Below are 23,440 nucleotides of genomic sequence, written 5' to 3'. Positions count from 1 at the left end.
TTTATAAATAAAAAATAATAATAATAATAAATGTTGTAGCATAAATTGTGGATTTTGTTTATATTAATTTATTTATTTATTTGAATTAAAAATAAAATATACCGAGGGAATGACTATTGAAAAATTTTAAAAAAATTCTCTTTTCACACCTTTCCCTCCTTAATTTTCTCCTCTTTTCTCTCCTCTTAACCAAAATTAGTATAGAATGAAATCACTTAAAATTTATGATATTTTTAGTTAAAATTGAACATATTAAAAATTTTATACTATTTTTATTTTGAATTTATTTCAACTTCTTATATTTTTGTTAGAAAGAAAGAGTAAAAAATTCAAATAAATGACAATCCATTTTTTTAAAGTTTATATTTGGGTATAAATAAGAATTATATCAAAATTAGTAATAATAAATTAATTTTTAAACAAAATTGATTGACATTAATCTGAAAAATGAAATACCTTGTAAAAAAAAAGAGCGGTTAGAGAAGGGGAACGAGACGGGGATCTAGAGGAACCGATTCCACTAGTCTTCATTCTGCTTTACCCAATCAGAAGCCGATTTGCAAGATCTTCATCTCCATACCCTCATCAGCAGCATCTGATCTCTTTATCTCTTTACTTCCTCCTCCTCCTCATCCATGGCCGATCAATCTAGACCGCCGGTCACCGGTTATCCCGCTGCATCCGGCTACCCACCTCCACCACCACCCCAAACCAGCAATCAAAACGGCCACTCAAACGCCGGCACAGCTTATCCGTACGCCGCACCGCTACACACCCAGCAGAACCCAGCTTACTACAATCCAAACCCTTATTATAATACCCAGCCATACGACGACCACAGAGCCCTATTTCTCCGCCGCGTTTTCACCATCGTAGTCGCCGCATTTATAATCGCTGGCTCTATCGCGTTCATAATCTGGCTGATTCTACGTCCTCAGCTCCCTGATGTCCGGATCGACTCATTATCTGTCACCAATTTAAATCTATCTTCCTCTCCCTCGTCTTCCATCAGCGGTAACTGGGATGTCCGGTTTACATTCCGAAACCCTAACGGGAAAATCACTTTATATTACGACCGAATCGAGGGATACGTCTATTATCAGAGGGTGTCTCTTTCGGAGACGACAGTGCCGCCTTTTTTCCAAGGGAAGAGGGACGAATCGCCGGCGCGGGCAACATTTGCGGCATCTTCAGCTTTCATTGAGAAACCTGTTTCAGATGGTATGATTGAGGATAAAGGGCGAGGAGCTGTAACTTTCAATGTGAGATTATCAACTCGTGTTCAGTTCAAGGCTGGATTGTGGTGGACGAGGAGGCGGTTTGTTAGGGTTTATTGCGGCGATCTGAGAGTTGGGTTTTCATCGAATAGCAGCAGCAATGAAGGGAATTTGACAAGTGGAGCTAGGGAATGCAAAGTGGGTCTGTAAGTTTGATTGATTGTTTGTTTGTCTGTTGAATTTGTTCTGATAATATATGACCTAGGTAAAGCTTACTAATTGAAGTGAAGTGAAGTGAAGTTCCTATTCTATGGGAAATGAAAAGTATGTTATGAGATTTCATAAGGGGATAGGTTTAGTTCTTTGATATCACAGTTTTGTTTGCTTGTTTTGCTAATGGAAGAAATTGAGCTGTTTTTGTGTTGTGAAGATCTATCTATATATAAACAAACCATTCACGGATTCTTGTCTGAAATTAATTAGACTTCATTCTGAATTGATAGGGAACTGTTGTTGTTGTAGCTTTGATAATTGATTTCCAAGAAATGGGAAGATGATGATGATCGATCATATGTATTTACCCTAATCTTTGGCTGCAGATTCTTAAATTTAGATGATCAGCAAGTTCTGTGCTTTTGTCATTCTTTTCCCACCAAGTTTTCAAGTTCTTCAATCAATCATATAAAATTTATCATTTGCTTGATTTGCTGATAGGCTTTATTTTTTATCACAAGTTCTTTTGGGTATTCATTATAGCGCCCAAACTGAATACTGCGAATCGATCTTATAGCTGACATTACCGAAAAATCATGTCAATAGTGTTGGGATGATTTGTTAAGTTCTACATATTCAACTCTATGACTTGTAGTTGCTTGATATTGAATACAAGATTAATCGTAGTGAGTCTCGTATTGTAATTTAAATAGAAAACGCGTTGTTAAGTGACAGTTGAATATTTAAATAACCGGTTATCTTTTTGATATAAATAAATTTTAAATTTTAACTCTACCAAATGATTTCAAAATGTGGTCAATTAGAAGGGAAATAATTGATCGCAATATTTCAGGTTTGATATGTACAAACAGTACAATATATATTTTTCAACATGTTTCAAGACTAAGATAAATAATTATTCAGATTAAAATTACAACTCTTTTTTTCTTCCTTTTTTTTTTAAAATTTGTTAATCAATTAGTATTGCAATTGATTCTTAGACTGTTGATTATAATCTAACATGTGATTTCATATTTGAATGATCTTGTTTCAGATTTTTTTTTTCAAGCGATATTCCCTAATTTATTCTATATACTTTTCTAATAGTTATATAAATTGTACCGTCTAAAATAATTTGAAACTAAACATAAAAAAACAATTCTGAAATAAAACTCATCCAATATTATTATGCATTATAAACAATTAAAACAATTGGATTTTATTTAATAACAAATTCTTAACATCTTCTTCTAATCTAATAAATTTCTAAGCCAAACAAAACACCGGCAAATTGCTCAGAACCGCCGTCGACAAAATAACGCTCTTTCAATTTTTGAAAAGTATGCCACGTCAACAGGCTGTCAGAACCGGCCTGGTGGCACTTCCCGATCACCCGGTTGACTCCCAAAGTGGTAGCAACCCGGTCCAATCCTCCGTAGAGACTCTCGCAGAAGCAATCCTCCGTAGAGACTCTCGCAGAAGCGCATCATATGTTTGACGTCGTAAACACTGTTTCCAAACAGAACTCTAAGAATCTCCAAAAAGTCCGTTATGTCCCTGGGAAGAAGACGGCGCGTGAGTATCTTCACCAAATACGCGAAATCGTACGCGCTGTGGAAAGTAACCCAGCTAACGAAGTTATTACAGAGCAACCCCGACGTAATCATGATTTGGGCGAATCTAGCGGAATCCACGCCGTCCGTGCGATTCCTTTCGAAGTCGATCCCCTGTCGCCGGAGGAGATCGATGGAGTCCGGAGCGTGTAGATCACGACCCACGTTGAAGTCGCGAAAGTTGAACTCCCATATGAAACGTTGATCTCCAGTTCCGAGATCCGGTAGGTTTCCGGCGGAATCGGTGAGAGTAAGCCCTAATTGAATCAGATGAAGAACATCAACGTTTGCTTTCAGAACATAATAGTAGTCGCAGGGGTTGAGTTGATAAGGGTTGGACGGACGGAAGACTACGCCGGGGAATTCAGTATCCATGGAGATGTAAGGAAATTTGACGATTAGACTTCGGATGAGTTGGAATTCATAGTCGAGATTGCTGGACCATACTGATCGGATCACGACCACCGGCGCCTTAGGCTCGTGATCAAGAACAGTAGTACTCATGAAGAAGAAAGATCCGTTGGTGTAAGTAAGTGAATTACAGATGAGTGAGTTCGATTGCTTGTCAAGATAAAATAATATATTATTTACACGTATATATATATATTAAGTGCATGGATGTTAATATGGAAACATAATTTTAGAATATATTCTAAAATAATTACCTGAAAAGTATCTTAATTAAAAATAAATATTAAGCAGCGCATTTATCGTTAATATAATTACATTTAAAAAAAAGCTATTTTTTGTTTTATTAATATTAAAATTAGTTTATAAATTTTTATATTGACATTCATTTTTTAACTTAATAATATCAATTTAATAAGTTTATAAATTTTTATAGGAACTAATTACACAATATTAAAATAAATAATTATTTTGAAAGGGATGAACATTCAAATTTAACTCATCAATTTAATAAAAAAAATTAAAAAATTAAAGTCTTTAAATAATATTTTATTTAAAAATCTCTATAATAAAATCATTATTTTAGATAAATAAAATTAAAATAATTAAACTAATTTTTGGATAGATGTTATGTTTCATAAAAATTTAAAATATTAAAAATAAATGTCTAAGAGAAAAATATCGAACCAAATTAATAATAAATTTGAGAAAAAATAAATTATATTTTTAATATTAAAATTTGGTTCATAAATAAATTATGGAGAACACTAAATTTATATTTGAGTTTGACAATTTTTAAATCTATTTATGACATAAAAAATGATATAACAAAATAATTAAAAATATTTGTGTCCAAAATTTATTGATGCTTGATAGCTTTCAGAAATTTTCCGACAATTTTACTATGTTTGTGACAAAATTAATAAATTTAAAAAAAAAATAATGAAAATAAAAAAAAGTATAAAACAATTAAGGAAATTTAGTTACATTTTGATTTGGTATAAGATGCATTTGTTAGACATCGTTATTAATGATAGATTTTTCAACGATTATATTTTCTTCGAAAATTGTGTCAAGTTCGAAAATTCCTTAAAATTTTCCATCATTTGTTCTATACTACGTTCGACGATCCCAATGAACAATCTCATACTTGGATCAATTTTAACCTTTTGTCTACAATTTATTGCTGTTTATTTTATTTTATTTTAATATATAGTGTATTATTCACACAATCACACGTATATAACTGGAATTAAGAGTGTCGTATTTCTATTTTTTTTTTCTTGTTTACTTTGGAAAACTTTAAAATCTAATCAATTTTTATTTTTCTAACCAAGGCTACCATTTTCAATGTCAATTCTATTTATATAATAGAATCATGAGAAAAAAACAAATTTAAGCCAAGTTAAACCGCCTTGGTTTGAAGATTTAAAGAATTTCGATTAACTTAATTTTAACTGAATCAAATGGTTTTAACACTTATTTGAATTCCAAATTCATTTTTCAGTCTTAATTCTCAAATCTGAAATTTTAAATAGTGGTCAATTAGAAGAAAATTAGTGGATTACAATATATATTTTTCTATATATTTCAAGGCTGATATATAATTACTTAGATTAAAAAAAATCTTTTTTTTCCCCTTTTTTTAAAGCTTGTCCATAAAGTATTGTGTTTGATTCTTAGACTAAATTTTCAAAAAGTCCCTTCACTAAAAATTTATCTTTGAGTTTCGGACAATTTTAAATATATCCAATTACCTAAAAAAATATTTCTAAAAAAGTTAAAAAATTAAGGAATAGTTAATTTTAGACATGTTATTGTACACATAATTAACTAAAAACCATTAATTGTATGCTGTTTCCCTAAGCCTAGTAACTAATAATAACAAATAATTATTATTATTTCAAATATACCAATGGTAATCCTTGTACATTAGTCAAATATTCTAGTATACACAACACCCAAAAGATACTAACTAATATATATTTTATAATATAAATTCGTAAATAATTAGTTAATAAATTTATATTTATAAAATATATTTTTAAATATATTATGTTATTTTTAACTTTTTAATAAATATAGATATTATTTTGTAAATTTTAAATGTTGGCTGGTTAGTATGAGAATTTAAAAAATTAAAAGAATTTTATGACTTGAACAAGTAAAATTAAAAATAACTGTAAGATTAAAAAAAATTGTTAACTTCATATTCTTATATGGTAGGGTTTGATTATGGGCACCCAATACATTATTATTGTTAGCGGTTAAAGAAAAACTAACATTACACCTTATAATTATAGTAGACCCCGCAATGAGATAACGAATTAGGTATATAACTAGCAAACAATTAACCATTTAATTAAGTACATAATTTGCCGCCTTTGCCGCCTGACGGGTTACAATGACACGACTAAATTTAACTATCTAATTTGTTTGAATAAATATGACCTAATTTAATTTATGGAATGATTCCAATCTTAATAATAAATATAATATATTTTTTAAAATTAAATAATTATTTAGGATAACCTTAAATTAATTAAATATAAGATTTAATTAAATTAAATAATTATTTTAGACACGTGTAGTAATTTAAATTCTAAAATAATTCAAATAAAACCCGAAAATATACAAAAATAAATTTTATGCCTATTTAATATATTTTACCAGTTTATATTAAATTTTTTGAAGAGAATAAGCAGGCTTAAAATGTATTTACCCTAATAAACTCTATGACTTGTTTGATATTGAATATTCTTGTTTGTCACATTTTTTTTTAAAATTATTTAGGATTACAAATTAAGTCAAACCAAACCACTCTAACAGTTAAAGATTTAAAGAACCGATTATTTTCTTATTAAAATTAAATTTTAAATTTTAACTCAACCAAATGCTTTATTAGACACTTATTAATTTGCCTTTCAAATTCATTTTTCAGTCTTAGTTATCCAATCTAAATTTCAAAATATGGTAAATTAGAAGGAAAATAATGGATTGCAATATTTTAGGTTTGACAAGCATTTAATATGCACACACAGTCCATTATATATATTTTCTCTCTTTCAAGAAAGATAAATAATTACTCATATTAAAGTACAACTATTTTTTTCTTTTTTAAAAAAGTTTGTTAATCATATACTTACATCTAATCAAATCAAATTTCCTTACATCTCAATGGACACTGAATTCCCCGGCATAGTCTTCCGTCCGCGGCAATTTGTTGGAAGAAATCCTTACCATCTCTGCCCCATCTTCGATTTGTTGAAGTGGTTAGTGATAGTCATTTTTACATAGTATATGTTTTTTGAATTAATTATATTTAATTAGTTTTGATGTAAACACTATTAAGTTAGTGTTAGTAATGGTTCATCATTTTTTGCTTTGGTAAGTAACATCATTCAGTTAGTAAGGAATTAGTAGTGGTTCCTATTTTCTTGCTATGGTAAGTAATACCACTAAGTTAGTAGTGGGTTAGTAGTGTTCATAATTTTTTTCTTTTGTAAAGTTATAAATAACCCTATTTTTTCAGTTATTATTAATTAAGGAATTTAGGCATTTTCGGTTCTAAAAGTGAATGTTGATGTTCTTAATTTGATTCAATTAGGTCTTACTCTAACTAATTCCATCGGTATTCAGAACTGGAGATCAACGTTTTATATGGGAGTTCAATTTCTATTACTTCAATCTGACGGTTAATCTACACGTGTCGGATTCCATCGAACTCCTATAAAGACAGGGGATCGATTTCGAAAGGAATTGCACAGACGACGTGGATTCCGTTAAATTCGCCCAACTCATGATGACGTCGGGGCTGCTAGGTAATGACTTCATTAGCTAGGTTACTTTCCACGGCGCATACGATTTTGCATACTTGGCAAAGATACTCATGCATCGACAGCTTCCAAGGATAATAAGGGACTTTTTGGAGATACTTAGAGTTCTTTCTGAAAACAAAAATTACGATGTCAAATATATGATGCGCTATTGTCAGTCTAACGTATATCACTGAAATAGTTTTTGTTCGTTCATACCATTGTAGTTGAGCTTAGTGTTCATCTATATCACTAGTTAATAAAAACATCTAAGTCTATTAAATTTTCCGTAAATGATGACACATGTCATTTTTTTTAAATTAATATATATTATATATTTATTTTTATTTAAAAATTCTAAATAACAAAAAATTTACATTTTGAAAGACATTAACCAAAGAACCTAGGCACAATAATTCACTTAATAATAATTTTAAATTAATATTATTATATATGAATTATTATGAATATGTCTCAAAATGTATAGGTTGTTAGGTGAATGACTCTAAAAATGTAAAAACATTATTACTTAGAATTGTGAATAAATATAAATATATAATATATATTAATTTTTTTTTAAAAATGACATTTGTCATCATTTAACGAAAATCTTAACGGACTTGTATGTTTTTGTTAATTAGTAATATAGATGAATATTAAGCTCAACTGAAATGGTATTAACGAACAAAAATTAGTTAGTGATATACGTGAATATTCTGTTATAGTTTAATGATAAAATTTACATTCTTCCCGATTTATTTTGTTTACTGTGGATCCGAACTATGTCGGTTTATTGACCGAAATGTACATCCAAACCGTTGAGGTCGGTTTGCTAAATTTGAAACCGTTGGTTTAGTTGGTTCGGTTTGAACGGTTTGAAAATCGGTTTGGTCGGTTTATTCGGTTTATTCGATTTAAAAACACAATTATTTAAACTTTGTTACTAAACTATAAAATCTTCAAAATAATGACTTAAAGTCTAAAAATCTATTAAGAACTACATAAATATATGGCATTGAACAATTTAAAATCAAATCCACTCCTGTACAATTTTCAAGACATCATACTACAACAAATCAATTTCAGCAATCCAAATTCACCTATCTGCAAAATTTATAAAAAACAAAACATCATTACAAGTGCCATGAATAATTGCAACAACCCCACCACCACTCTCACTTCCATTGAAAATAATTTGTTGAATACTAGTACTCCTCATATTGCAATTTTCATTATTCATATACTTATAAAAAATATTTAAAACATTAAAATTATTTATTATGAATCTAAATTAACAAATATTAACTAAAATATTAAAACAGACAAAAATTAAACTTATTTTTTTTTTCATATTTGAGAATAAAACAAGTTCTAGAATATAAAGAAACATATAAAAGATTTTGAGTATAAATATAAAGAAGAACATCGAATCTAAAGCCAAGTGGAGAAAGTTACTTGAACAATGTCGAACTAAACTCTGAAGAGTTTTGTTCAATTTTTCTAAGATTAGAGTTGACCTAATAATCAAAAATTAAAATATATATCTTTTATTTAACTCTAAAGATGAATGATGAACTTAAAGTCTTAAACAACAATGAAAATGGATAATCGGAGTTTTTATTCTTACCTTTAGTCATTATTTTTCTCGATTTTGTCAATAATTCTTGAAAAATAGAAACTGAAACTTTGGATATGAGGGCTAAAAAATAGTTTTAGAGAGTTATTCGGTAGAGAAAATGTGTGAACAGAGATTAACATTGTAATACGTTGAAGATTTAGGATGAATTCAACCATTTTTAGTATAAAGTATTTTTTAAAACTAGTGAGAGAAATAGTTAATTATTAAATAAAAAAAATGGTATAATTGTAAATAAAAAAAGAACAGAGACAACTTGTGCAGTTGAGTTTGCATGTTACCGCGACCAGCGGAGAAGACCGGGCAGGCTAACATTGAACAGTGAAGAGTCTGAAGCGTCATTTACTTTATTGTTAATTTATTATAATATATAATTATATATTAATATACAGAGTAAAAAGAATAACGTAATCGTATTATACATAATCAGTATATTCGGTTCGGTCAGTAAACCGACGGATTATGATACTGCAAACTGAACAATCGAACTGTATAGCTCGATTTAGTCAAATCAGAACCGATTTGAACTCAATTTAGGTGATTTGATTTGATTTGATTTGAACGGTTTCGGTCCGGTTTGAACGGTTTTGTCGGTTTTCTTAACCCTTAATGTTGGTATTCTATTTGGTTTGGAGGTTTTATAAGTGTGAAGAATTCTTTATTAACTAAAATTGATTTCATAATTTGATTAATACAACAAAGTTATATATTGCATATTATTTAGATTTTGTTAAAACTTTTTAAAAATTCAATTTTATCTTGAATTCAAGTACGAGGGTCAATAATCGAAATTTTCTACTTAATTAATTTGCTAATTAATATATATATATATATATATATATATATATATATTAATAGAAAGAAATTGATAAAATATTCTTAAAAATAAAAATCTTGTCACTTAAACAAACGAGTTTTACAAAAAGAAATAAAATTCATTTCAACCTTGGGTGTTAATTTTGTAAAAAGTTTCTTCCATCCCTAACAAACTAAAAAATAATAAATTTAAAATGTTAAGAGGAAAGTTATACATCAAACTAACCAAAGTACTTTAACCCAACTCATTCTCTTAAAACAATAAACTCTAGTATAAGATGGTAATTTTTTTCGAATAAAAGTTAATTTTTATTAATTAAAAAATAGTTAAATATGTAAAATTAATTTATAATATAATATAATATATATCCAATCAAAACAATTAAATAATAATTTAAATATTAAATAATAATTTAAATATTAAATAATCTATTTATAAAAAAAACTAAAATAGAAATATTCAACTATTTTACATTTTGAAAGGTAACTCTAAAAAGAACTCATACGGAGTTCTATAAAATTATAAAATTAAGTGTGAGAAAGTAGAGCAAGCTAAACAAACTAATTAAAGTTTCGGAAGAATCTCTATATAAAGTATTGGGCGACAATAAAATTTTCGTTGTCCGTCGGTTAGTAAGCAGCATCGAAAAATGTTAGCTAAGTAATAACTAACAACTACGTATATGGTCAAAATAATAAGAAACCCGTAAAAAACAACTACGTATATGGTCAAAATAATAAGAAACCCGTAAAAAACAAGTAAGAAATATTTTAAGAGAACTTCTAAGGTCATCTCCAACCCAAATACCTATTCTCAAACCCAAAATGCAGTAAACATCTTATCAAACAGTAATTCATCTTCAACCCAAAAACTCAAACTCAAAAGAATATTCTCAGAATATTCCTTCTTATAATAATTTTTAATTTTTTCAATATTATCTATATATTTATCTAAAATTATAAATTAAACCCATAACTTTACAACAACTTATTAATTACTTTTAAATTCTAATTATAAATCAATTATTTATACAATATTGTGTATTATTATAAATTTATAATACTTAAAAAATAAAAAATATAAATATAAACAAATTTAAATATAAATTAATCCTATAAACAAATTAAAATTATCATGAATTAAACATATAAATAAAATAAAATATAAATAAATTATATAAATAAATTAAAATATAAATAAATAAAATAGATAAAAAAATTAAAATATAAATAAGTTATGTAAATTAAATAAAAACAAACTAAAAGGACTAATATGAAAGTTTTGAAAAGTTTTGAGTATGTGAACAGTGTCCCTGCAAATTTGGGTATAGAGGAGAGAGAATTTACAGAAAAACTCAAAATGCAGTTGAGTTTGCAGGTGAGTTGGAGAGCTAAAACCTATTATGGAGATGAGTTTGCAGGTGGATTGGAGATGATCTAAATGGAACATTAGTTCAAATAAATTAGTGAACAAATCAGAAATAACGAAATATCTGGTAACTTTATCCCTTTTGCTACTAAGAAAATAATGAACATATACTCAAGGAAATATCACCCGAACAATCGATAAATATGAATAGCAAACAACCTAACAAAAATTAAGAGTATTATTCATATGGTAAAAATTCTATACGATATACTGTCAAATCGAACCAAATACAATATTAACTCGAATCTGAATCTGAATAGTGAAAATAGAAATAAGTCACTCTTCAATAAAAAAAACCACCAAAATGGACAAAAAATAAAAAACGACTTTTCACCTTCTTCTAATTTATTTAAAAAAAAAAGAGAAATATTAAATCTAATTTCAAAAAAGGTATTTTAATGGACTGTATAAATTCTATCCAAGATGAATATCTAAAAATTAATACAAACATTAAATATTGAGCTTAAAAACATCACTCTCATATTATTTTAAATTAAATTTAGGCAAACATACTAGCTAGACAGTTCTTAAATCATTTAATAATTAATATTTAATAATCAAAATAAGGAATGCAAAATTGTATAATAAATCTCAAACTCAAATTTATACAAACTAACTTTTCTTTCTAATTTCAATAATCGATTAAAAGAGAGCATACAATTAATTCTAGCTAACTTTCTCAATAAAAATCAAACATTTAAAGTCACTCTTCACGAAAATCCAAATCGAGTTAATTATTCAACCACGGCGATTATAGCTTTTAGCCATCTCCCACTCTAGAAATTTGTCTCCCTCTAAATGATTTTCTCAATGTGACTAAAGGAGCCCTCACCTTGAGTCATTCAACAAATAAATAGAATTTTCATTTTATTTTCACAAAGATAACCCGGTTCAAACGGATAAGTTGGTTTGTTGTTAAAAGAGAAATGATTATTATTTTATTTTTTTTTGATATTTTCATTTTTAAATCTCAATTATTTTTTTCCAGCAAAAGTAAAAATATTTGTGGATGCATTACGTCGCAGAGAAATAGGAAATCCGAAGACGGGCCAATCTTAGGTGTTTCCTCGGCCATGAGAAACACGTTTGTGTGCTGACTCACACTTCACAGTGCTTTTAATATTTTTTAAGAATTGATACGATCTTTATACTTATAAATGAAATTCAATAGGATTCAAAGAGACTCTGTTCTTCGATCAAATTTTTTTCTTCTTATTTCTAAGATGCATGACACGAATAATTTCGTGCTTATTGTTTATAAAGCCAATTTAGCTTGTATCTATTGCGTTTTATTTATAATAATTTAAAATTTAGTTATTTTAAAGAACGTATGACGTCTTTTTAAATCAAATTAATTATTACTTCTATCCCCTATAACGAAACCATATAAGAATTAAAAAAATTTGTTGATTTAAGATTATTATAAAATTATAAATATAAGATAAACAAAAATAAGTATATATATATATATATTTGTAAACTTGTTTTAATTAATTTTAATATTAATGAAACAAAATTAACTATATACTTGTCAAAAATTGAAAGAAGTTTAAATAATATATTATTAACATGTATACAGTAAGAATATATTCTAAAGTGGATAACTTGTATCTTAATTAAAAATAAATATTTATGATTATAATCTAACATGTGATTTCAGATTTGAATGATCCTGTTTCAGATTTTTTTTTTTCAAGCAATCTTCCCTAATTTATTCTATATACTTTTTTAATAGTTTATAAATTGTACAGCCTAATATAATTTGAAACTAAACATAAAAAACAATTCTGAAATAACACTCATCCAATATTATGCATTATAAACAATTAAAACAATTAGATTTTATTTAATAACAAATTCATAACATCTTCTAATCTATGAAATCTCTAAGCCAAACAAAACACCGGCAAATTGCTCAAAACTACCGTCGACAAAATAACGCTTTCAGTTTTTGAAAAGTATGCCACGTCAACAGGCTGTCAGAACCGGCTTGGTGGCACTTCACGGCCCGGTGGACTCCCAACGTGCTAGCAACCCGGTCCAATCCTCCATAGAGACTCTCGCAGAAGTGCATCATATGTTTGATGATGTAAACATTGTTTCCAAACAGAACTCTAAGAATCTCCAAAAAGTCCCTTATGTCACTGGGAAGAAGACGGCGCGTGAGTATCTTCACCAAATACGTGAAATCGTACGCGTTGTGGAAAGTGACTTAGCTAACAACGTCGTTACAAAGCAGCCCCGACGTAATCATGAGTTGGGCGAATCTAGCAGAATTGAGGTCGTCTATGCGATTCCTTTCGAAATTGATCCCTTATCGTCGGAGAGTTCGATGGAATCCTACACGTGTAGATCAAGCGCCACGTTGAAGTTTCAAAGGATGAACTCCCATATCAAACATTGATCTCGAGTTCCCGAGAGATCCGATAGATTGTCGGCGGAATCAGTTAGAGTAAGCCCTAATTAATCAAATTAAGAACATCAATGTTTGCTTTCTGAATCTTGTAGTGATCACAGGGGCGGAGATGGTATGGATTTCTTCCAACAGACGGCGGCGAACAGAAGACTACGCCGGGGAATTTAGTATCCATCCATATGTAATGAAATTTGACAATTAGACTTCGGATGAGTTGGAATTCATAGTCGAGATGTCTGGACCAGACTGTTGGATGACAATGACCGAAGCCTTAGACTTGTCAAGAATGGTAGTCATGATCTCCGGTGACAACAAGAAAAGAAGTTTTAAGATCTTATCCGAAAGAATAAACGTATTTTATTCGAAAATCGATCGCACAAAGGAATATAATGTTTAGACTTAAAAAAGATAATAGAAATCAAAGAAACGAAATAATGATTATATACATGAATTTGGGAAACAATATTAATTAGTAAAAGTATAAAAATATCCTAATATTTTATACAATGTCTCAATATCCCCTTAGGATGGTTATCTTTGAAAAAAAGTGTGCCTCAAATGTTTAAATTCTGAAAAATCTTAAATTAAAAAAAAAAAAAACTGATTTTGTACACTTTTAAATTTTCGTCTTTCCCACACGTCCCAAGAATTTGCGTTTCTTGTACGTGAGACTTTCTCTCTTCTTAAGCATCTACCAATTTTAAAGTTCACCTAACGTTTTTTTTAGGGCATGAAGGATCTAATCCTAAGATAGATTCATCTACTCAAATGTTCCATCTTTAAGAGCGTTTTGTGCGATCCAAAGTTAGTTGGTTCACATGCCTTACTTATCCTTTTGAGTGCTCCACCCATGGAAGGGACGCATCGAATGGTAACACGACCTGCACACTTTTAGAAAAAGTATTTTTCTACAAAATCTATGTTATAGAATCCTGTGGCTTACCTTACTCTCAAATCTCACAAAAAATAGATTGGAAAACTATCCATATAGGATGATGTCCTATCTGTTTGAGATGAAGAACATAAATGAAGCTCTATATCATAAACTTTTCCTTATTTGGGACGTACAAGTCCAAATTGGTACGTGTTTGAAAATGTAATAATTCGGTTGATTTTAAGAGACGCCACTTTAATTTACTTCAAAAAGAAACTAAAGAAAAAACAGTGTATTCACGGATTAACGGTTCGAAGCTTGGTTACGCATGAGGAAAGGGCCGCAACAATTATGTCCTAAGCGTCTATCCTGCGGGATAATCTATACTATATGTAGTTGACAATTTATTTGTGAAAGTATGTTACACGTTTTTTTTTTAGTTCAGAATTCTTTTATTTGTGTATGCCTAATATTGTCTATAATCTAGAAAGAGTAATCCTAGCTTTTATTAGATTCCAATAAAGGTTGGCATCAAGTCATTAGAATTCTCTTGATTTCCATTTATCGTTTATTGAGTCTATTTAACATGATGTTTTATGCTTAGTCTAGAGATTATTTTGGACTCTCATTAGGTTTTCTTAAACTTAAAAAAGATGAAATGAAACCTCAAATGCACTCCTTGGACACACATGTGAACCAAAATATGAACTCTTGCCTTTGCCAATTTGCTTGTTGATTTGGACTATGAATCCTTACACGAAAAGGATTTCACCAACAATTGAGGGGTGACAATTTGTGTCACAACACGATAACACAACACGAACACGACACATTATTAACGGGTTTGGGTCGGTCTTTAACAGGTCGTGTCTTTTTCGTGTCGTGTCTTTAACGTGTCGGTTTTTAACGGGTCGTGTACGGGTCATTATCGTGTATACCCGTTAGACACGATAATGACCCATTTAAATTATCGTGTCTGACGAATAATGGGTTACCCGTTACACATATGTGACATGTTACCAAATTTAACCCTAAATAAATAAATAATCTGTTCATCTCCTCAATCACCTAACCCAACCCAATTTCTTTTTTCATTCTCCCTCTATGTTTCCAGTTCTCTTTCTTAGATGTTCGTTACAATTGAGGCTCATCGGCGTAAAATACTTCATTCTCGTTGTTTTAAGAACTCTATTTTGTGTATCAATCGTCGGTTCGTTTGACCTAGTGTCTCCGGCGTAAACACTGTTAAACGTCTTTGCGGTTGCTCGTTTCCTTAGGTGTCTCTCTCTATCTATCTTTTGTTCTAATATATCGCGATGTTTCTTTAACATTTTGATATAGGTTTATTTTGGAGGTTCATTCTTTCCGATTGTTCATCTAGATCTAGGCTTCCAGGCTCTATTTTTAACCGATCATGTTGTAAATGGAACCGATCTAACTTTGCTTATTCTTGTTCAATTCGTTGAAGATCTTGTACGGCAAAATGCGCTAATAATCCATCTATAGCATTTGTAAAAGGGTTTCATATATGTCCCATTAGTTGGTGTATGAGTCATTTAGTGTTTCATATATGTTTCATATATATCTCATAACCATTAATGTTTATGCTAATGTATGAGTAATTGAAGTTACTATTTGAGTGCTGAATTTCATATAATTACTGAAGTTACGGTTGGAGTGCTGAAATTCTAAGTTGTGTATTATGATTCATAGGGTACGTAATTCATTCCTCATTGGACAATAATCCTATAGATAAAGGTAGTGACACAATTGATGTTGACGTTGACTTTGATGTCAATGATTTTCCAATTTCCGGGGAAGGTATTGACTCAACAGGTGCTGATCTTCATACTTTAGATGCAAATGTTGATGAAATGACATCAAATGGTAAACAAATTGTTAAGAATAAAAGAAAGTTGAGATCAATAGTATGAAACTATTTTGATGTTTTACATGTAACAACGGATGACAAAAGACGTCGTTCGAAATGTAAGAAGTGTAGGAATGTGTATCTTTGTGATAGTAAATATGGTATAAGGAACATGAAAAAACATCTAACAAATTGTGTGAGAAAAAACATTGCGGATATAGGGCAATTGATTTTGTCTCAAGAAAATGGTTCGGCAAGTTAGTTTGATCAAGGTACATTTCTAGATTTGTTAACAACAACAATTATTTTACATGATTTTCCATTTCAGTTTGTTGAGTACGATGGTATTCGTAAATTAATCAAATATATTTGTCCGTCACCGTATGTTCCTACGAGAAATACAGTGAAAGCTCGTGCGCTAAAATTGTATGAAAGTAACAAATTGAGTTGAAATCCATGTTTGAACGTTGTCCTGGTAGAATTTCTTTGACCTCTGATTTGTGGACTTCTATTGTTACTGATGGTTATATATGTTTGACGGCATACTATATAGATAATGATTGGGAGTTACACAAAGTAATTTTGAATTTCCCATTCATGGCTCCACCTCATTCCGGTGTCGCGTTAGCTGAGAATATATTTTCTATGATTTCTGATTGGGGCATTGAGAATAAAAATTTTTCGTTGACTTTGGATAATGCTTCTTCGAATAATGTCTCTATGGGAGTTTTAAGATCTCAGCTGAACATGAGAAATGCTTTGTTGTGTAATGGGGAATTCTTTCATTTGCGTTGTTGTGCACATATCCAGAATCTTGTTGTGCAAGAAGGATTGAAAAAGATTGATAGTTCAATTAAATAAATTAGAGAAAATGTTTAAGTATATTAAGGGATCACATGTGAGAGGAAAAATTCATTGAATGTATGCGAGATATGTCATTGAAATAATTCCATCTATCAAAGACATGGAGTTGTGCGCTATCCCTTCCAATCCTCCTTTGAATTTAGACCCTCTATCTCATGCTTTCTCATGCTTACGAATAATAGAAAAGTATGTTTGGTTGAATCTGAAAACCAATTTATGTGATTGATAACTCAGGCAAGTTAGGGAAATAGTAAGATATAGAAGAGCGAAGGAAAGGGGTAATAAGAAGATGAAAGAAGAGAAAGGAGTATTATTGGAATAAAAGTTTTAGGAGAGGCTTGTAACTGGTTTCATAATTGGTTACTATTTTATATATAATATAAAGTATTTGTAATTTGTTTAATACGGTATACATAAAATTTCAAAACCAAACATACTGCAGGTATCTAAAGTCTTAAAAACGGAGACATAAGAAGTCTTATACCCCCAAACAAACGGAGACATAAGGTATAACTTTCCTCTAACATTCTAAATTTATTTTTATTTTTGTTTGTTAAGTGGTGGAAGAAAATTTTAAAAAATTAACACTCAAGATTGAAATGAATTTTATTTTTTTATAAATGAACTCAGTTTGTGTAAGTGAGAAAAATTATATCTTTAAGAATATTTTATCTATCTATATATATTAGCAAATTCAAATTAAGTAGAATTTTTATTAATAATTTTGATTCTCGACTGTACTTGAATTCAAGATAGAATTGAATTTTTAAGGTTTCAACAAAAATAATAATAATATGCAATATTAACAGCTTTCTTGTATTAATCAAATAATGAAATCAATTTTATTTAATAAAGAATCCATAACATTTATAAAACTTCCAAACCAAATAGAACACCAGCATATTGTTCAGAGCCACCTTGGAGAAAATAAACCTCGTTCAATTTTTGGAATGTATGCCACGTCAACAAGCTGTCAGAACCGGCCTGGTGGCACTTCCCAACCGCCCGGTTCACATCCAGCATACTAGCAACCCGGTCCAATCCTCCATAGAGACTCTGGCAGAACCGCATCATATGTTTAACGTCATAAACTCTATTTCCAAACAGAAATTTAAGAATCTCCAAAAAGTCATTTATATCCCTGGGAAGAAGACGGCGCGTGAGTATCTTCGCCAAGTACGCAAAATCGTACGCGCTGTGAAAAGTAACCCAGCTAACAGCGTCGTTACAGAGCAGTCCCGACGTCATCATGAGTTGAGCGAATTTAACGGAATCAACGCCGTCGGTGCAATTCCTTTCGAAATCGATTCCCTGTCGCCGGAGGAGTTCGATGGAATCCGGAGCGTGTAAATCACGCGCCGGATTGAAGTCGCGGAAGTTGAACTCCCATATGAAACGTTGATTTCCAGTTCCGAGATCAGGTAAATTACCGGCGGAATCAGTTAGAGTAAGACCTAATTGAATCAAATTAAGAACATCAACATTCGCTTTCAGAACCTTGTAGTGATCACAGGGACGGAGATGGTAAGGATTTCTTCCAACAGACGGCGGCGGACGGAAGACTACGCCGGGGAATTCAGTGTCCATTGAGATGTAAGGAAATTTGACGATTAAAGATCGGATGAGATCGAATTCAGAGTCGAGATTGTTGGACCAGACTGATCGGATGACGACGTTCGGCTTGTCATGAAGTGTAGCCATGATCGCCGGCGAGAAGAAGAAGGATTGATTGATTGGTTTTCTCCGGTGAGTGAAGTAAAGTGTGGTTTGGTGTGTTTTATAGGAGATTAAGGTTTTAGTTTGTTTAAGGATGTTGCTTGGAAGGGAAGTGTGAAGAGAGAGAGTGACCAAATTCAACGCGTTCGGCGAAATTGACCGACAAATATTTTATTTTAGAATTAAAAACTGTCGACGGCTATTATAAAATATTTTTAAGTTACACGTGTTTTTGGTAAAGGGGGAAGGATTAAGGAAAATGGCAGCAGCGGTTATGAATGGAAATAATTATATATACCCTCTAGTTTCAACGTAAGGATCAAATTAAACCTTTCTTAATATATTCAAACAAAATATTAATGGGGTAACTTCAAAGGCAAGTTTCATATCTAATAAGCAATGAATGTTTCCTATTATCAGTATTTTATATTTGATCTCAATATCAGTTGAGTTGGGATCATATTAAAATTTGTAATATATTTATAATTACTCGAATTGTCACGTCATAGTTTTAGTTTTTTATTGTTAAAATTATATTTGATGAAATTTTGTTTTAACGGTTTAAACGTAGTTAATTTATTATCAAAAACGATTTATAAATAAATAAAATATTAATGTTACTCATTTTTTTATCTTATTTTTTATAAGATTTTTATATTGAATAATAATAATTAATATTATAATTTGAATTTAAAAGTTTATTTTATGAGTTTTTACAAAGAATCTTGACAATAATTGATGAATAGAATATGTTTTATTATTTAAAAATATATTTATTTTAATGTTGGATATATATATGTCAACTAGTCAACTAGTGGAGTTTGCAAATATTAGCAGCTTTAACTGACCAATTTCGAAAAGTTTTTGATTTGTGTGTTTATTTTTATTTTTATTTTATTTGCTTGATAAGGACAAGATTTTTGTTGTTATTTTATTTACTTTATATATAAGTTCCCAAGAAGTCATAGTCATCTTTACTTAGAGATAAAAAGTTGAAAATTCAATTAATTGAATTAAATAACAATTTGACTTAGTCTAACCATTCATTAGAATTAGTCAAACATGGAGGGAGGGGGTTGGTGTACATTAAACTAAATTATTTAAATAAACTCAAATTCCATTACCATATTATTATAATTCAAATAAATATAAGTAAACTACAATAACATTTAGTCCAAGATTTTCTTATTTCTATCGTCTAGTTTAAGCAGATGTTCAGTTCAGTCTCCTTTAGATAGGAAAAATATTAATGTTACTACAATTAATTATTCTTTAAAGTTTGTTTCTAACCTTAATTAAACTCAACACCAACAAATAAATAATTAATGTTACTACAACTAATTCTTCTTTAAAGTTTGTTTCTAGCCTTAAACTCAACACCAACAAATAAATAATTATACAACTAATTCTTCTTTAAAGTTTGTTTAGCCTTAAACTCAGCACCAAAAAAATATAATTAATGGTAGAAAATATTAGTGATAAATGATCAACCATATTAAATAAAGGAGAGGAAAGAAAGATGTTTACAAATATGAAAATATTTCTTCAAACAAGAAAATAAAATAAATTCTATTAAAAAGAAATCATGTTACATCTTATATTCAAGATGAATATAAAAAATATATATAAACATTAAATATTGATCACATTTTGAAATTATACAAGGAAATGCCGATAAAAAATTTATAAATTTTTTTGGTTAAATATATTGTTTAGTGTTAATTTTAGATTATATATATATATATATATATATATATAACTCATTTAAAATATATTTTATATAGGGTGAGAATCACTCTATAACTGGCGATCTCAATATTTACCATTATGATATTTATGAGATAGAAGTTGTTGTCGAACAAATAATTAATTGAAACTCTAACTCAATCCGAACAAAAATTAACACGATTATTTAGCGATCAAGAACATAGGGTAAAAAAGAAAACGTGATCGAACTAATCATTTGTATCTATATGGAGGAGATTCAATTGTTCTCACATTAACGATGACTAAACTATTTCGAATGGAGTATTAGTATTCGGTTTGGTCTTGGTTTACTATTGAAGATGAAGACATGCTTCATCGACGGTTCTTGCAAAAAATTTGAGGATCTTAAAAGAAAAAACAACGCTTTCGAGGATAATTGATGCAACATTGAGGACTTGGATAATGAATACCATCGACAAAAAGAATAAGGTTCACTTTCATAGTACTATAACTTCACATGAATTATGAGATTATATTAAAGTTCGGTATGAATGCAATAACAACACAACACAATGTCAACTAAAGAAAAATGTCTACACTCTACACTATACAACCAATAACCAAATAATAATATAAAACAATTCAAAAACTGCTCAAAAGAACATTGATTAGATAAAATCTCAAAAAAAATATTTGAAACATGGAACTTCAAAGAAAAAAAACATCGACTTCAAATAAGATATATTTTTTTTAAACTTAAGATTTTCCAAATTTAAACATCTCCGATCCACACTTTTTTTTCAAGATGGGCATCTTGATTTGTCCAGTCCAGTATCATGTTCATACTTTTTTTGAGCTAAAGGAGAACTAGCATGACACCCCATAGTCATAGTCTCCCGCTTAAACTCAAAGCGCTTCCAGATGGAATCGAACCCAAGACATTTTGGTCTCTTTAGCCGACTCTTACACTGTACTACTTTGGTGAGATTAAAAATGGGACAGCGGGTTAAGCACATAGTTCGCAAACACACTTAACCATTTAATTATGTACAGAACTTGACGTTTAAGAATCTAGGACCTCAAGGAGGATGAAAATATCCCCTCTTATTGTCGTTTGGGTATAAGAGGGGATTAATGTAGGCACAAGGGAGTTAAATATGTAGTCCGCAAACACACTTAACTAGGCGTGGAACTTGTCATTTGACGAGCTCGAACTCAAAACCTCTCAAAAAAAAGCTGGGAATATCTAACTTTTATTGTATAGAGATCTGTTTGGAAACAAAGTTTACGACGTCAAACATATGATGTGCTTATGCTAGAGTCTCTATGGAAGATTGGATCGGGTTGCTACCACGCTTGGAGTCAATCTGGCAGTCGAGAAGTGCCAACAGGCCGGTACTTTTCAAAAATTGAAAGTGGTTTATTTTGTTCACCGAACAATAGGCTGTTGTTCTATTCGGTTTGGAGGTTTTATAAATGTTAAGAATTCTTTATTAAATAAAATTGATTTCTTTATTCTATTAATATTGTTTATTCTTTATTTTTTGTTGAATTTTTTTTAAATAAAATTTAACTTGAATTCATATACCATCAAGAACAAACATATTACCTTTTTTTAAGAATTTTTACTTGTATTGAAATTTCCCAATATATACTAATAGAAAGGAATGATAAAAAAATCTATAAGTATTTCTTCTCACTGCACTGAATTTGAATCTTTACATTTAGATTATTTAAAAAAAATATTTCACTTATACAAACAAACCATTAAATTGGGTAATTTCTTTGTAAAAAAAAGTATATTTCATCGGTTTTTTTCTTTGTAAAAAAAAGTATATTTCATCGGTTTTTTTTATTTATCCACATGTTCAATTTTTTTTAGTTATAACTTATAAGAGTTGTTTGTTCAATATATTTAATCATTAAAAATTAAAAATATCAATGGGTAACTTCAAAGGCAAGTTTCATATCTAATAAGCAATGAACTTTCCTATTATAAGTATTCTATATTTGATCTGAATATATATATAATAGTTAGGGAGGTAAATGAAGCTACTCGCGAGCTATTCAAATCTCGGCTCGACAAAAAGCTCGTTCGAGTTCGTTCGTTAGTCTTAACGAGCCGAGCTCAAGCTCGTTTAAAAGCTCAAAAATTTAAACGAATCGAGCTTGAACTTCTCGATATTCGGCTCGTAAGCTCACGAACATGTTCGTTTATAGGCTCGTTTATAGACTCGTTTATAAGCTCGCGAACAAGTTCGTTTATAGGCTCACGAACACGTTCGATTATAATATTGTTTAAATATAGTTTGTAAATTATTTAAAAAAATAGTAATATATAAATATATATTATAATAATTAATATTATTACATTAATATATTTATAATTATAATTTTAATGTTGCATTCATTTCATTTGTTCAATTTATAAACGAGGTTTAAACGAGCTCTTAACGAGCTTTTTAAACGAGCGGCTTGTGAGCTCAAATAAATCTATACGAGCCGAGCTCGAGTTCGATTGTAAAAGCTCGAAACGAGCTCGAGCCGAGCTCGGGCCCGAATATATACTAGACGAGCCGAGCTCGAGCATGATACTGTTCGACTCGGCTCATTTACATCCCTAATAATAGTTGATTTGAGATCATATTAAAATTGTAATATATTTAAAATGGACCGAATTGTCGCATCATAATTTTGACATCGTACAAAATATTATGAGTTCATTTTATTAAATTTTATAATTTTAGATTTTTTATTGTTAAAAATTATAAAAGATGTTAACGGTTTAAACGTCGTTAACTTATTATTAACATGTTATTTATAAATAAAATATTAATGTAAATAAT

General features: G+C 29.7%; 2 protein-coding genes and 2 pseudogenes across 2 annotated transcripts; 2 read left to right on the top strand and 2 right to left on the bottom strand.

Annotated features, from left to right (window-relative positions):
- The first annotated feature begins 476 nt into the window (after positions 1 to 476).
- On the top strand, positions 477 to 1,713 carry LOC124931300 (NDR1/HIN1-like protein 1). Its single transcript, XM_047471734.1, has one exon. The coding sequence runs from the start codon at positions 636 to 638 to the stop codon at positions 1,425 to 1,427; it is 792 nt and encodes a 263-aa protein (XP_047327690.1). The 5' UTR covers positions 477 to 635; the 3' UTR covers positions 1,428 to 1,713.
- Positions 1,714 to 2,685: 972 nt separating this feature from the next.
- Positions 2,686 to 3,547, bottom strand: LOC124929918 (annotated as a pseudogene).
- A 3,081-nt stretch (positions 3,548 to 6,628) lies between these two features.
- LOC124929917 lies at positions 6,629 to 22,331 on the top strand (annotated as a pseudogene).
- LOC124931196 (probable CCR4-associated factor 1 homolog 11) lies at positions 17,962 to 18,925 on the bottom strand. The gene has a single exon (XM_047471594.1). The coding sequence runs from the start codon at positions 18,870 to 18,872 to the stop codon at positions 18,039 to 18,041; it is 834 nt and encodes a 277-aa protein (XP_047327550.1). The 5' UTR covers positions 18,873 to 18,925; the 3' UTR covers positions 17,962 to 18,038.
- Positions 22,332 to 23,440: the final 1,109 nt, after the last annotated feature.

The sequence above is a fragment of the Impatiens glandulifera genome, chromosome 3 (assembly GCF_907164915.1).
Source record: "Impatiens glandulifera chromosome 3, dImpGla2.1, whole genome shotgun sequence".
Classification (NCBI taxonomy): Eukaryota; Viridiplantae; Streptophyta; class Magnoliopsida; order Ericales; family Balsaminaceae; genus Impatiens; species Impatiens glandulifera.
This window is presented reverse-complemented; position numbering and strand designations above follow the sequence as displayed.